This window comes from Corvus cornix, chromosome 20, assembly GCF_000738735.6.
Source record: "Corvus cornix cornix isolate S_Up_H32 chromosome 20, ASM73873v5, whole genome shotgun sequence".
NCBI classification, from domain to species: Eukaryota; Metazoa; Chordata; class Aves; order Passeriformes; family Corvidae; genus Corvus; species Corvus cornix.
Genome location: NC_046349.1, coordinates 488,096 through 504,930, shown reverse-complemented (window position 1 = coordinate 504,930; position 16,835 = coordinate 488,096). Strand labels below are relative to the sequence as shown.

General features: G+C 45.6%; 1 protein-coding gene across 4 annotated transcripts in view; it reads right to left on the bottom strand.

Moving 5' to 3' along the window:
• Positions 1-16,056, bottom strand: part of RALGAPB (Ral GTPase activating protein non-catalytic subunit beta) — a 64,822-nt gene extending 48,766 nt beyond the window's left edge. For all 4 annotated transcript variants that reach the window (XM_039563291.1, XM_039563292.1, XM_039563293.1 and 1 more), the window contains exons 1-5: positions 15,940-16,056; positions 9,174-9,386; positions 8,312-8,514; positions 4,048-4,211; positions 3,227-3,413 (exon numbers count right to left, since the gene is read on the bottom strand). In XM_039563291.1, the coding sequence (XP_039419225.1) occupies positions 3,227-3,413; positions 4,048-4,211; positions 8,312-8,514; positions 9,174-9,356 (737 nt within the window). In that variant the 5' untranslated portion in view covers positions 9,357-9,386; positions 15,940-16,056. The remainder of the gene's footprint in view (positions 1-3,226; positions 3,414-4,047; positions 4,212-8,311; positions 8,515-9,173; positions 9,387-15,939) is intronic.
• Between the last annotated feature and the right edge of the window lie 779 nt (positions 16,057-16,835).

Below are 16,835 nucleotides of genomic sequence, written 5' to 3'. Positions count from 1 at the left end.
GGGGCAAGAGGCTGGGAAATGCCAACATTGTCCATAACGAAGGGCCTGTGGCCCAGCCAAGTGCTCAGAACACTGCAGGAGCTGAGGACTAGGGAGGAAGAACTGAGACTTGCATGAGCTTGGACTATGAGGGGATAAAAGCCCAGTCTTTTGTTGGGGCTGCTCCTTGGAGGCACCAGCTCAAGCTCTTTCTGTGTTACTGTGCCAGGAATAAAGGGCTTTATGGAACAAGACATCTGAGACTCCCATGGGAAAGCTGGGGTCGAACTGGTGAGGAAACCTGGTCTGACTGTGAGAGTGGGGAGTGCAGGGAGTCACGCAGGGCACTCCTTGGCTCACTGGAGCTGCTGCTGCTGCAAAGGGGCTTCAGTCCCAGCTGTTAAAGTTGCTGCTGGTGGGAGAGTGACTGCCAGAGTGTCTTGGGAATGGTCAGACTGGGAAGGTTCCTTAACACCAGAAATACACACATCTGCACCAGGTAGCAAATGCTCTCCAGCCCTGTGTCCACCTACATTTAGTGCCCACAGGCATGACCCCATGTTATGTTTTTGCTGAGGAATTACCTGGCTCTGAAAGACTCAAAAGTGCCTGGGCCAACCCCATGCGTGCTCATGCCCCACACCACTGCCTGGCAGCACAGTGCACTGCTTCAGTTCTCCCTATGACTGCAAGAAACCAGTTTTTCAAAGAGCATGGCCAAATCTTCAGTGATATATGGGACATTTTCAAGAATGATTGATTGAAGACAGATACATTTTTAGCCATACATCCAAGATAGTTAAGATATACTTAAAGCAACCTAGATGGGGTAAAAGTAGTATCTATTGGTATGGCAACACAATTAAGACTCCAGTCTCATCCTGCTAAAAGTCATAGCCAAGGACACAAATTAACACTGTGTCTGTGTACAGATTTCCAAATATAGTTTTCCATATGGTTTTAATTTGAAACATTTACTCTCAGCTTATTGCTAATAACCCAATTCACAGAACTGTTTACTAAAACATTTTAACTGTTTGAAGCTGGAGCTTCACTGAAGTATTAAAAATGCAGCTTAAAATACCACTGAACTTAAAGCTAGCCTCAGAGGAGCCTAACTTTCCATGTATCAGACATAAACCAACATTACTGAACACAGACTAAAACAGTCCAGAAACCTTGCAGACTCCTGTGCACCAACAGAACCAAGACTGTTAGTCAACAGTGGGAGAGAAAGTGTAGGCACAAGGCATGGTGCAGAACACCAACACATGTTTTGAGACAGAGCTGTTCTTTTCAGATCAGTGAATCATAAAGTATTTTCAGTTATGTAACACTACATCTAACAAGCTAAAAATAGCTCAAGAAATAGCGTGGGAAATACACAGAACTCGTACTGCAGCTTTATTTCCCAGAGGTTTAACAAGTACCTGCATAACCTGGAAAAATCAATCCACACCTCACATTTTGACAGGTAATTCAAAGCAAAATTTTTCAAAGCTAAAATAAACCCTTGCAGAAAAATACACTATTGAATATTTCACAATGCAGCAATTTTAACACATCTTTGAACTTTCACAGAAATAAGTTACTGATATTTCAGAAGAGCTGGAAGGAGGAGACCCAGATGACCCTCGTACCAGTAATTAATTCAGTTCATTCCTCCAAGAGGCTGAAATTTGTCCCACAAAGACTTCATACAAAAAAAAATTCAACAGTAAGGGTACTGAAACTCTCCTCACTGTTCAGAGCCTTCTACTACAACCGAAACTCTCCTGCAACCCTCAGATATGAGCGTTCCCTTGGTCAGTTTACGGGTGACACTGAGGTGGGCAGGAGTTGACCTGCTGGAGGACAGGAAGGATCTCTAGAGGGATTTGGACAGGCTGGATCAAAGGGCTGAAGCCACTCTATGAGGTTCAACAAGGCAAAATGATAGGTCCTGCCCTTGGGTCACAACAACCCCAGAGCTACAGGTTTGGGGCAGAGTGGCTGGAAAGCGTCCAGTAGGAAAGACCCTGGGGATGCTGATCTACAGCAGCTGAACAAGAGCCTGGTGTGGCCAGGTGGGCAAGAGGCCAAGGGCACCTGGCCTGTACCAGCCATGGTGTGGCAGCAGGACCAGGGCAGTGACTGTCCCCTGTGCTGGGCACTGGTGAAGCACCTCAAGTGCTGTGTCCAGTTCCGGGCGCCTCCATTCAGGAAGGCCACTGAGGGGCTGGAGCATGTCCAGAGAAGGGAACAGGGCTGGGGATGGGGCTGGAGCACCACGAGCAGCTGAGAGAGCTGGGGAGACTCAGCCTGGAGAAAAGGGCATTCAGAGAGGACCTCCTCATTCTCTAAAACTACATGAAAGGAGGTTAGTGGCAACAGAAGGTTGGCCTCTTCTCCCAGGAAACAAGGGACAGGGCATGGGGAAATGGCTTCAAGTTGTGCCAGGGGATGTTTAGATTGGATAGAAAAGGTTGTCAGGCACTGGCACCAGGTTACCTGGGGCAGTGATGGAGTCACCAAAGGGTATTAAAAGACACGTGGATGTGGCACTTGGGAACATGGGTTAGTGGTCAGCTTGGCAGTGCTGAGGGAATGGTTGGATTTGATGATCTTAAAGGTCTTTTCCAACCTAAACAATTCTGTCATATATGATCCTTACTGTTCCCATACCCAGCAAGACTTGGTACAGCTCTTCTCTCCTACTCCCTAGAGCAGAGAGCCCGTGGGCTGCCTCTGGCCCAGCACACCCCAACCGCCAGGGCACAAGCGCCAGGCAGCTGTAACACAGTTTCAGCTCCACAGGGTCCAATCAGAGTCCAAAAGTCACCTCAAACCCAGCAGCATGAGCACTAACAAGCACCTAATAATTTTGATGGTGACGGCTATTAAACCCACATATATAATGCTACACTAATATTCTTGAGTCATTCCTCAGGGCATATGATGAAGAGTCACAATGATGGAGACTAATACACACACCACGAAGTGTTAAATATCAGAGAGGTGCTAAGCTTACACAAGAACAGCGACAATCCAACTCAGATCTTCCCTTGCAGAACAATGGAATACACACACAATCCAAGGATACAGCAAGATTTCTCACTTCACATTGCTCATTCACATTTGGATTGCTGCACATTCCACAAATAAGCAATTCCAAAACACGTATAATAATAACGTGTATATAATAATAATATAATCATAACCATGATTATCCCCACACATGCATTTAATCCCACGGGATTTCTCCTACCTGGAAGTAAGGGCACAAATGACCTTGCTCCACTGCTCAACTACTGCAGGATGATGTCGCCAGTTAGCCACCATCTCTTTGGCAGTTTTCCAGTAAGGAGGTGTTGGAAAGCACCGCGTACAAGCGAGTAACCATACCTCAAACAGCACGCCAATTAATTTCTCAGCCAGATTCTCGGCAATGCCACCTTACAACAGAAACAAAGCACACCTTCAAGTTAGTGTTCCATCTAAATAACTTCATATATCTCCCCAAGGAGGTTTTGGTTACAGTGCATAAAGATTAAGCTCATTTTTAAAATAATTTTTAAGAATGATTTTTGATTGCTTCCTACACCAATTAGCCTTTTTGCAAGGTCAAATACAAAAGATAACACCCAGCCACGCGTGTGTAATAAGGGACAGCAAGAGTTCACCAATCTTAGGCAGTCTTCTATTGCACTGTGTCTGCATCAAAGTCTTTTTTTCAAAATAGGTAAAACTGACACTTTTGTTTTGCACTAGGCAGGCTGAACAGCAAGACAAAGGGGTTTCAGTGAAACAAACAGGGAACAACATTGTCTGAAACTGTTCATCCCAAACTGTTCCTGTATAAAGTCATTGTCCTGCAAAAATACTTTCAGGAAAACTCAGCTCCAAATCATTCAGTCTTTTCTGGCAATGCTTTATTTCGGAGTAATGGGGCAGAATTAGGAGTGAGCTATTGTGCTTTGGTAGCTCCTAAGAGCTTTTAATGGGTTTCCCCATCCTGCTGGAAGCTGAATGTCAAGAATAGCCTGAAGTTTTTCGAGTAATTGAACCAAATGGAAGATGAACATGAACCTTGCACAGTTGGAGCTGCTAGAAGAGTGTCATTGATCTGAAGAAGAAATAATAACAAAACCTCCCAGGTTTCTCTTGCCATAATTGTCGACTCATGAGCCAGCTTCTGGACAGCTTTCAAAACCTGCAAGCAGAGCCTGATCTGACTGGATCCCGGGTCTGGCCTGCAAGAGAAGAAAACAGTGCTCGAGAAACAGACGTATAAAGTGATGTATCCAGCAACATGAACTTTCAGCAGTTACAAAAGGAAACAAACATTATTGAGCGAGACCCAAGAACATGAGCCAATATGCTTCTGTGCACCTCAACTCTGTCTCTAGGCATCCCAACTCTGCCTTACTGAGCACAGGATGCACCATAGCACTCTTCTCTATGTGAGACTCAATACATAGAGCAAACACTCACCAGAACAAGCACAATCCATCATCTCAAAGAGACTTATCTTGGGCTAAACAATGACAATCCAGTTGAAATATCATGAATTATTACATACATAATTCAGAAGTGGCAAAACTAGGAGAAGCTATTGTTAGCAAATTAATTAAAATTCTTCCTGGTTCTCCTGTTGTTTCTAAATCAACTCTTATCCCTTCTCCCTTTAGTGTGATGTTCCTATTTAATGACCCCCATCTAGATCATCTTCTGTAAATCCAAGCAGATAGGAGTAAGGAAGGAAGAAAGGAAACAATTTCATATTTTCACAGTTTTCCCTGTAATAATAATCAGATCCACACTGGCACTGCTGAGTTACTCAACACGAAGTTGTGCAGAAGCAGCACAAAGCAGCATCACCTCTTCCCATCAGTTAGCCTGGACAAGGCAGAACAGGTAGAAAACAGTAAAAAAACACATTCTGGACAGTATCTGAGGAGACTGGTAAAAAACCTGAGGAAGCCTAAATTTTAAAGGGTGAAAGAGGAGATTACAAATTAGAGTGTGCAGCATATGTGAGGCATATTTCAACCTGTGCATCATTTCATCATCCCTCCTACTACTCACTGAAGGGATGACAAAAAATGTAGAAGTATTACCTTCCACCGGACTACTTAGTATTACCAGATTCCTACCAAACATTTTCAATGTGGTATAACCCACAAGTCATGTTGAATAGCAAGCACCTCAAGAATGTGCTGGTCCACTAAATACTATCAGCTTTTATCTTGATAGCATAAATGTTGTATTACAGTACTGGAAACAAGATGACAAAGAGACAAGATAATGTCTAATGCAAAATTGCAGATTACTAGCCACAGTTCAGGACCTCAGTGGGTTGCTTGATGCTAGTGCTAGATCACAACCCAGAATCTCTCTGTAGAACAACAAACTTTCAGACAAGTGAGCCCTGCCTTGCTTATAGCACTGTTTTTTGCCTGAGCAACAACAGAGCAGATCATTTGAATCAAAAGACATCCTTAATCTATATAGGCTTGAAGCTTCCAAGGCTGCTTCAAGACTTGTTTCCCTAATCATTTAGAGAAACTGTAAAAAAACAGGGCTTATATGCAAGTTAATGGGATACTTCTGAGCTAATCTTGTAAAGGCAACTCGAAGATTTCTGTCCATCTACAACTTCCACTTGTCCCCAAAGTTAACCCAGTGGCAAGCTCTGCTTGCACTATTTCTAGACTTCTAGACATCTAGATTTCTACAGAACTTGGCCTTTTGGCCATACTTCTTCACAACAAGTACTGTTCTCATGATTTCATATGAGAAGCATATGAAGTTATTACAAAAAAAGTACTTTGGCAGTCACATGTTCCATGGTCTCTCAAGAAATTACAGACATTTCTGTTGCAGAGGACCCGGATATCTGTACCTCACTCTCCTGGGGAGGCAATACAGGGGGAGAGAGTTCTCATATTTCCTTCCCACAGTGTTTGTGGCCCTGAAACTTTATCTGACAGCAGTAACAACCACTACTGCTTAAGTCATCTTCAAGACCTTTGGATATTCTAGGGTTGCCAGAAATGGAAAGCCTGGGGGTTGCCTGGGGACTATTCAAATATGTCAACCAAATGTTTGTTTCTTCAGGGTGGACAGAAGGCCAGTGCAGGAGGGAAGGATACAAACACCCTCTCTCGTCACTGTGGCAGATAGAGGAAAGGTAACTTGACTCACACGGCTTTCACAGTTTTATTTTTCAGCATCACACTATTTCAAGGACTGTGCATGTACATATTTGATTCAGCTGAGCACTCAGACTAGACTAATCTATATGCACCTGCTCTATATGGATGTACACAAGCCCCTTAGGTGCCATTTACACCGAAGTGCCCACTTCAGGCTGCTGCATTCACACCTCACCTATACACCACCCTCTGAGTCTGAAACCTTCACAACTCTGCGCCACCACTTTTAAGGCAGCCAAACCAACAGCTACATCGTTTCCAGAGAACCAGGATGAGGAAGGAAGTTATTTTGATCACAACCTTTCACAGGACATAGGCTTACAATAAAGGCTTAGTATCTTCAACACAAGAACAGATTTTTCCAGGAGTCCGTTCAATGCAGGTTGCTATAACAGCTCCTGGGTAAGTATTCTATATGAGCCCATCAGCATCAGCAACCTGCATCAACTGGGTAAACCCAGAAATTATTCTCCTCTTCCCCACCACAGACACCTAGGTCTGAATCTTTGCTTTTATTCAAGGCAGGTGTGCACAACTCAGTTCTGCATTTCATTTGCAGTATAGAAATTTTTCCTGTTGCTAGAGTGAATTCTGAACACAGCTTCCCGGAGGGCAAAACTTAAAAAGAGAGTAGGGACTTAAACATCAAGTGTTGACAGCAGCAGCCACGAAAAATCAGTGTTTAAGGTACATCTCAGAGGCTCTTGGAAGAAAAACTACAGAACAGCTATACTACAGGGATAGTGTTTAAAATAATTATTTTTAGGCCCTCCCTTTCTCTAGGTGTTAATTATTTCATTCAACAGCTATCACGTGTAGTCTACCAGCCTACACTGAGGTCCAACAATGACTTTCGGAGAGAAGGGTGAAATGGAAACTTGTGCCAACAGCATGCAAGAAGCTGTAGTACTGAGCTGCCTGTTACTAGGGCCCCCAGTGTGAGAACAAGCAAGGGATCACAGAAACAACTATTAAATGACCTAGTGAAGAATTCCTTCTCTGTTTTGCAAAGGGAATAAAGGATCCCAGACAGCAGACTGTATTCTGCACTTATTAAAGCTTAGAGACAACCTCCTGCAGCAGTCTAACCCAGAAGCTTGCTTTCCTCAGACTTGTGTCATTACATTGACCATCCTTCAATGGGAATTAAAATGCATTTCCACTACAAGTTAAGAGCAACAGCAGCTAAGGGTAGGTGGTAGACTTCAAAGCAATCAATAAATACCAAAGAACTCCTCTGAATTTGCACAAGTTATTATTCAAAGTCCTTTTTAAACAAAGCCTTTAGTAAAGTGAAGAAACCCAAGTGCAGCAGAGCACTTTAAAGGCCCCCTGCAGTGATACATTATTGATACTGATAAAAGCAGATGATCCGGTACTTATGGCAATATACCAAACATTGATCTGAAGTTAAGTACCTTTTCAGGGGGCACTATTATTTAATCTTACTTATCCAGTATATATGTCCAACAGCAGCAGGTAAACTTGTCATAAACTATAAACAAGGTCATGATGTTTGCACACTCTAACAATGTAGCTGTGTCCAAGACCTAGAAACATGTCTATCTCAACACCATCACCCAAGGATGTCGGGCAGCAAGCACTCCGCCACTGGGTTCTTTCAAAACTACCAGTGAAGGACAGTCAGCATAACTATGCACGTTTAACAGGCAGCAAGATGCAGGCACAGAGCAATCACTTACTGCAAGATCCCTCAGTACATCACAAATGTGGTGAAATCTTGAATAACAAGGGCTGGGACTGCCATGACGTGCTCTTAGTTTATCTCAGTTTTACACAACAAAAAGCACATGGTCACACAGTGATGCTCTTCCGCCTTTCCCCTTACCCTCCAGTCATCCAACAGAGATGAATCTTGAAGCTCTTAGGATAGTAAACACTCAAGTATATGAACTATCTGTGATTCTAGTTACCAAACCACAGCAGCAACAACTCAAATTGCTACTGAAAAATTACAAAAGATGTTTGGAGAAACACCTTGCTCCTAAGCTTGCAGCAATAGCTGTCTTATTTTACTCAAGAGCCTCCATGCCTCATGAGTCCTCTGACAGGTTACATGCTGACTATAGCTTGGAATCCCTCAGCCTCCTGAGCATCCCAGCCCTAACACTCACCTTGGTACAAAGAGATTTTGGAGATGTTTGAGAATGCTTTGAACATAAAGGTTTGGTTCCTTAATAACAGGTAAAGGAATGGAGTCCTTAGGTAACACAAGAGCCATAATCCAATCTGTATACACATCCACACAGTATTTCACAGTATCGCCGTCCAAAGGGAGGGTCAGTCCATAACAAACCACCTCCATAGTCCATTTTACCTAACACAAAGAAAAAATTATTAAAAATAAATATTCCTAAGTAAGTACTGGTCAGAGCACATCAGTTCTAACTAAAAAAAAAAGCAACAGTAGTTATGCTGCATGGGCAATTCTGTTTAACATATCCTGCAAAAAAACACCAAACCATTAACTCGTATATCATGATATTATGAAGAATATGAATAAATGGCAAATCACTCGCTAAATACTGAATCTCTTAAATCTGAACTGTAGAGAGAACTCTTCGGAATACACAAAAGCTGCTGGTGAAAGATTTTCAAATTCTAGTAAATACTTGTACTATACAAAGACTTTTTTTGAAGTCACATACTGTTGCTTCAAAACTGAAGGTAATTAGAAAGGCTTTGTGTTAAATGCTAAATTCCTTGGGTTTGTTTTGAGTTTTTTTGGTTGGTTTTCTTTAGCCTGAATTTCCTGGTACAGTACTTCAGACAAACATTTACTATTAAATTATGAAGTACACTGTTGCTATGATCTAGTTGTGAATAAAAGCCCTATGGAGATTACTAAACTAAAAATATAACACACTTCATAAAACTTGGGACAGTAAAGAGAGAAAAATAGAAGAGGCTATAGAAAACCATTAAACTGTCACTCCAGCATTAAGGAAACTATCATCTTCAAGGAAAGGCACTTACTTCTTTGTCTGTTTTTAGTAAACTCTCACTTCCAACAGATGATGTAATTAAAGCTTGTCCAAGAGGACGCACCACTGCATTTGCCACTTCTCTCCCCACATTCTCAGGATAGCTGTGAAGTACACTGGTATTCCCCTGATCATTTTGAATGACAAGATGCAAGGATCTCCACTCTGAGTACATAGTGCCTCTATGCTACAATCCAAACAACACCTGGGGGGGCAAGGAAGGAAAAAGATAATTAGTCAAAATGTCTATGACATGAGTTAGCAAAACTGAAGCTGCGTATCACAATCCAGGCCCTTGTAAATTCAAGATGCACATATCCAAATTTCATTGTCATACAAATTTCATACATTTGACAATCCAGAAGAGATTCCAACACTTGTTCTTCAACATTAGTATGTTTTTTACACAGACAAGCTTTAACACAGCTTGATTACAGAGATTACAGCAGGTTTCAGTTCAGGACTATCAGCCCATTTTAGATACTTAAACTTGAGAAGTGACTTCACCTCACACTTCTGCTTGCACCCTCTTTGCAGGAAAGATGCTTTCATTTACATGACATCTTCAGGTAAGCAGAAAATAGTTCTACAAGTATTCTGCTCCTGAAGCAATGGCTGCAATTCATCCCTTGTTCCCTTTTTCACCTCAACAGCAGTTAAAAAGATTACCAGGAAACTTCCAGGAAAACCTTGGTCATCTCAGAAGACAAAAATTCAGCCTCTTACACATTCATAAGGTATTTCTACAGCAGGCACTAGTCAAAACTGCTAGCTGAAAAATGCGATTGAATAATAATGAAGAATGCCCTTTATCTGCAGTGAGTTCAGGACTGGATGAGCCTTAGTGCATCACTAGCTTAAACCCAGCATCATTTTACAGTTTCATTACATCACATACAGGTTCCAAATCTATGGCATTGGAGTGCATTTCAAGTCCTTGTAAAGTCAATACACACACAGAGTCACTCCCTAAAAATCTACATTTGTCCCACGGATTCCAGACAGAAAAGCCACTAAGGAAATTTCCCATGCAGTGCTCTCAGAACTAGACACAGTTCTCCTATCAGTAACAATCCTGGCACAACTGCAGTTGTGCATTTCCCCTCACTGCAGTTTGAAATCAGGAAGCCAAGCTGACGTGAACTAACCAGTTTTTGCAGTGATGGGGGCTTGGGCTGGGTATTTTGGCATTGTTGTGAAACTGCAACCAAGAGAGGCGATTAGAAGCAGCAGAAGTTAAGCTGTGCTCCCACAGTCCCTCTCAGGCATCAGCACCCTTGTGTCCCAAGCAGTGGCTTGTGCCGCCCCAGCCACACACACAACACCTACGTGCTGTACAGGGGCATGGCTGGGAGCCCTCTGCCCTGGAACAGGCAGGGTGAGGCAGCACCAGTCATGGGACTGCATTGGGCAGCTCAGAGACACCCACCACGCACAGCCAGTTTTGATCCACACATCAAACACATCCACAGATCTGATCTAACTCAGATGAGAAACATCTGTGCCAACACAACAGAGCAGTGAGGACCCAGGGCCAGAGGGGTGGCAGGAACACCCCTCTGACAGCAGAATGCTTTGTACAGGCTCACAACAACATTAAACTGCTGCTTGAGCAGGTGGTACCACAGCAGCCTGAGCCACCACAACTGGGACTGTGCCATCTCCCTTTCCTCCTCTCCCACCAGAATCGGCAGTCTTTTATCCATTATCTGAGCCAGCTGACCATGTGAACAAGGAAAACAGGGCTGGCACAGGAGAAAAGCAAGGAGTGTTCAAGAGACACAGCTCAGATCAGCTCAAGCTGTTACGGATGGCACTCCAAGATCTGTTTGCCAACTACGCTTACCTGGCACAACTTGGAAGCCAGTTAGCTATATAGGGAATATTCTGAACACTTCCCTTAGACATTCCTTGACCTAAAACCAAACAAGAAGCCAGGCCTGGAAATACACATTCCTAGGAACAAGCCTATTTAAACAAGTCTGCCTATTTAGCTGACTCCCTGAATTTTTACACCCAAAACCTATGCAAAAAGCCTGATGATACCCTTCAAGGGAGACAGAAAAGCAAGGCTGCAAGATCTTGTCTTCCAAACTACATCCTTCCTGGTTTGAGGCAGCAATCAATGGGTGCTCATCTGATGATAGTGAGTTAACCAGAGCAGCAGCAGCCTGCAGGAAGTACAACCCTTGCATCCTTCAGGCACCTTCCCTCCTCTGGGGGCTGAGGCAGGGAGAATGCTCATGTCACTGTGGTCAAAACCCTTAGAGAAAAATGGCAATTCCATGACACAGAAAAGTCACACACATACACAAACCCCCCAAAATAAAACCAAAGCAAAAACTCAAACAAAACTCAAACAAAGAAAAAAAAAATCACATAAAATTAAAATGCCAAGCAAAACCCACAAAATCCCAATCCTCAGTGATGGCTTCAGTCACTGCTTAGCTTCACTATCTAGGTTTTCATACTGGTATCTTTTCCTTTCATATCCTATAGCCACAGAGACACTTCATCTTCCCCTTTCTCTCCCACCTGAACACCATCTTAGTCTCCAGCTTGTGTTTGGAGTCAAAGCAGAAGGGACAGAAGTGAGATATCATCCACTTTCCAAGACTTCCCCCTCCTCTCAGCCCCACAGCACTTTGCCTCTACCCCCAGAGCAGAGTCCCTTCCCCCTATCCCACAAGGGAAGAGGGGAAGCACTCTCCATTCCTCTCCTGTGACACAAGTTCATTAGAAGCATGTAACCCTGTAACAGCATTTGAGGAACGTTGGTTTAAATAAACTGATTTGAACTGATAAAGCAGCATGTCCTTTCCATACCCACCCTCCGGCTGCCAGTGAACAGCTCATGGCAGGAGCTTATCAGTGTGTGATAAGCACAGCACACTCACTGTGGTTGCCCTCATCCCAGAGCAGGGTGCCCAGGTGTGTGGAAGTGCTGTACAGTACAAGCAAATGGCAGGCAATGCCTATGTGGGAGCTTTCTCATCCAGAAGAAAGAACTCAAAGGACAAGGATTCCCAAATCCTGCTGTGTTTTAGAAAACCTTAATTGCACTAGGGCAGGAGAATGCGAGGACACAACCACCCGCCTTCATGCAGCTCCCTGCCATGATGAAGAAGAGATGCAAAGCTCTTGTGGGTGATCCTTCCACACTTCTGAGGAGTAGCACTTTTAACACATACAGAATATATACAATATGCCATGTTGAAGAGGTTTAGCAGCAGGACAACCAAAACACCTCGTACCACAGACTCCCAGCCTGCTGCCTGACATTCATACATAAATTTAATGATCAGCCTGTATCTTATTAATATTTGAGGCTTCCTTTGGTCTTGCTCTAAAAGAAACCTTCTGTTAGTCTTAGCAATACACAAGGAATACTGAAAGAAGTAATTGATTCAGATGCAAAATTCTTATGAGGGATTTATCAGGGTATCGATCTATTCATCCCTCTACACTTAGCAATTAAAAGTTTTTATTTGGAAGGACTAGAAGTTAGTTTTTATTTAAGACTCCAGTTCAACTGCCACTTGAATTGGAAATGGCTGCAATCTGTTAGGATTGGAGTTATCACTAGATCTACCTCGTATGCAGCTTCTTCTAACTGGACAGGAGTTAAAAAAGGCTGTAAAGTCTCCACACAATGGTATCCGAGACAATATTCCTGACCGATTCCACACACTGACAGATTCATAACTTGCCTTAGACAAAAGCACCTAATGGTGTGCAGCAGCAGGACTCCCTCCCTTCCAAGAGGCTGTATTTATTGTATTGTTCAGTAACTACTGAACCAGCAACAGCAAACTGAAGACCAAAACCAGAACTGTCACACCACACCTGATTTTGACTTCTGTTTTTGGAATGCTTCTGTATTTCAGCTTCAATAAAGCACCCTCACTGGCCCAACTAACATCTCCCAAGTTCCATGATGCTGAATATCCACACTTCACATACCCATATGTCTTACTGGGGTTCAAATCGCTAAGGACTCTCAGAAAGCTGATTAAGAGGAGGGATGAGAAGAATAATAAATAAACCCCTGATGTTCACCAATAAGTTTTACACACTCTTGGATGCTATATGTTCACTGTATGCTCCTGGAGACATTCACTTACTATGAAACTGAGCATTATTTCCAATATTCCCTAGTATGGTAAATAATCTGGGTTTCAACGTATTTCCTCCCAATCTGTTTCATTTTAGGAACTTCAGTAGTTATCACCATATAAACCACTGAAATTGGATGTCTCAGCATTGAAGACCCAACATCCTCAGTTCTCAAACACTGCAGAATCCAGTGAGCACAAAACAATAATGAGTCCATAAAACCCAAAAAATAAAGTTGTATTTCCAGTTTCCAAAGACTTAATATGAACAGCTGCAGCCAAAGTATTTAAACTCCTGGATCACTAAAGTTAGTCAGTGAGAAATAAACAGAGCCACAATCTGCAGTTACTTTGAAGGAATGTGCAGAAGCTCTGAGCCTGAAGCTGAGGTGTTTGGAGTGTGTGCAGGGGAGAGGTCAGGGAATTGATACCCATGTACAGAGCAGTTCCTCAGAAAACGTGCACTGAGGGAAGGAAGTGCTGGGGGCAAACGTGAACACTTAGTCTTTTGTGCTCAGCAGCTTCAGATGTAAAATGAAGTGTTTTCCTACAGTGCAAAACAACTTCAAGCACGAAGACAGGCTGTTCCAAAAGCGGATCCTTCTTGGCTTTCAGTAGAACCAAAGAAGCAGAGCAGAGGCAATGGTTAGTAGTACAAGAGATGCAAAGACCATCAGCAGAGAGATGCTCAAGGAAGGCTGAAGGCCTAATTGAGCCTAAACCAGAGAAACAGCCACAAAAAAAGGTCTACATCAAAGTTCTGGGATATCAGATATGCTTTCTAAGTATTTCCTGGAAAAAAAGAAAGCCCTCTCGTTTAACATGACCTCTCCTACCTAACAGTACTAACATCTGCTTGCTAGAGGAAACAATTCTTGTCAGAAAGCCATCCTGCCACAACCCACCTTCCTCCAAAGCCCAAACCAGAGGTTTATGAGCAATTTTTCTCACTCCTGTGACACTGTGAGCATGAACAGCTGCTGTATGCAGCATTTGTCCCACTGCCCTCCACGTTCACGTTGGAGAAAGCAAGTTAGATCTAGCTGAGACTAACTGCACCTCTGGTGTTAAGCCCACCAGGCCTGAGGAAGCACAGCCTTCCTGGTAGCTCACTCTGGAGCCATCTAAAGGGTCAGCTCTGCCTAAGGCATGCACTGTGTGTAAAGGACAACAGCCAGAGCAGAGAGCAGGCAAAAAATAAAAATGGCAAGAACCAAATAGAAGACCTATCTGAGAGAAAGACCAGCAGAAACTTGGTATTTTAAGTACTCTGTTAAAGAATAAAAAAATATGCATGTCAGGGTTACTATTAATTTTTTTAAAAGTCTATATTCAAGGCAGGAAGAGATCAGGCACACAAAAAAACAGGAACTCCTGTCATCCTTTCCCAAGCCATTCAGCCACAGCAGTACTAAGGGTCAGAGAAGAGAATCACAGCTGCCCTTGTCCAGAGAAGACGAATTTGTCAGATTTTATTGCATTACTGTAGCAGAAGTTAATACATGAATGTGCCACAGGGAAGGTTGGATCGCAAACACAAGGTGCCATTTAACCCGCAGAACTCCGGTCTCACCATCTCCAGCACTCCCTGTTCATGGACCCCATCGCCTCCTTAGTTCCCAGAACACTGCTGGACACAGCCTGGCCAAAGCAGGAAGCAGGGCACCTGCCATAGAGAAGGCCACTGCCTAGAAGTTGCATACTGTAATAGCTGAATATGAGCAGAGCCATAGGAAAGCAAAAACATCAGACAGTTTTGTATGTTTCGGCTATTATTTTGCTTTCAAGCTTCATTACCCAGACATCAGTACTACTCTGCTTCTCACTATCACTCTCATTTTTAACAGTAGGTTTGAGAAAATTATCTTCCAGGCAGGTCACCTGAGAATTTAGTAAGTTTTCAAACCCCTCCTTTGTGCCAAAAACTAATGAACTTGACCACGAAACAGTGCACTCAACTGAGAAAAATTTTTACTGAGTAGTTTATTTTACATTGGCGCTTATTCATCACTCCAGTTTCTTGTTAAGTCTCCAAACTGCTCAAGCAGGAAGGACTCTCTTGAAGGCACAGCCCCCTTACTGCGGGGAGAAGCCTCGCTGCAGTCCACTGTTTGCCAAATAAATAGGATCTACTGCCCACAGGGCCGGGAGACCAAATGAGCCAGGGAAAGCAGAATCCGACAGAGCCCGGGAGGCCTGAGCCAGGCACGCTAGGTACCAGCAGGCTGTCAGTCGGAACCGCGGGGAAACAGCGACACAAACTTTTCCCCCCTTCAGACCCAGACTCTGCTCGCAGGATCCACACGGAAGGAATGGCGCGGGTACCACCTCACGCTCCTCCCAAGGACCCGAAACGCGGTTCGACCCCCGGGCCGGAGCACGGGCCGAGAGGGGCCCTGAGCCGCGGGGAGTCACCAAGGGTCGCTCCCGCCCGCCCTGCGGTGGCTCCGCGGCACCAGCCAGGCGCCAGGCGCTGGGGGAGCCCCGGTGACAGGCTCGCCCGCCGCCCACCCCGCCCGAGCCCCACCGCGGCAGCGCAGAGGTCAGCGCGGCGGAGGCTCCGGGCGGCGCCCGCGCCACAGGCCCCACGGGCGGCAAAGCGGGCCGAGCTCGACAGCGCCGTGGCGGGAAGCCCGGTCTTACCTGCGCCGAGAGCCCGGCAGACATGTCGGGGCGCGCCGCTCCCTGAGGCCGCCGGCGCCACGGGGCCGCGGCCACACGGGACCGGGAGCGCCGCTCGCTGCGCTCGGCCCGCGCCCGCTTCCGGCAGCGCCACAAAGCGCACGGCAAGGCTGCGCTCTGCGCATGTGCGACCACGCTACAGCGCGGCTCCCCGCCCCTGCACGCGTCCCCTGCGCCGGCGGCACCGAATAAGTCGCAGGGAGATGCTGTGCGCATGCGTGAAGCGGCCGTGGCTGTGCCTGGCGCTGCTGTGGGGCTCTTACTCTTAAAGGGGCCGCGCACGCCGGCCCCGCCCGCACCCCAGGCTTCCCGCGGGTTCCGGAGGCTCCGCCATCGCACCGTTCCCCGGGCGCCGCACCCGGGCCCGGCAGTGCGTGTGCGGCTCACCGGAACTGACCGCTGCCGGGCCCTCGGGTGCGAGGAGCTGCTGGCGGGCCTGTCCAGCTCGAGAACAGCGGGCAGCGAGCGGGGGCCGCCAGTGCCGCTCCGCCAGCCTGGCTGCGGCTCCTCTTCCACCGCCACCGCGGGGTCTGCAGGGTGTTGGTGCCCGGGCCAGCCTTGCTCTGCTCTCAGGCCCCGCTGCTGCTGCACCCCGGCAGCTGCAGCCCAGCCCGGCTGTAGCTGGTAGGGGACAACGACACCACCAGCTCTGTTTCCCCGGGCTGTGCCTCGCCCTTCCCGCGGGCTTTATTCCCAGCCCGCGTTCATTTGCTGCTCGCCTGGCCCATAGTATTGACTGGTCTGCAGGTGCTGACAGTACTTAGTGAGCCACAGCGACGTGGGTTACCGGGGTTCAAACAGTGTGGGCAGCATGGGAGGGGAGGATTCTGCCCCTCTGCCCCGCTCAGGTGAGACTC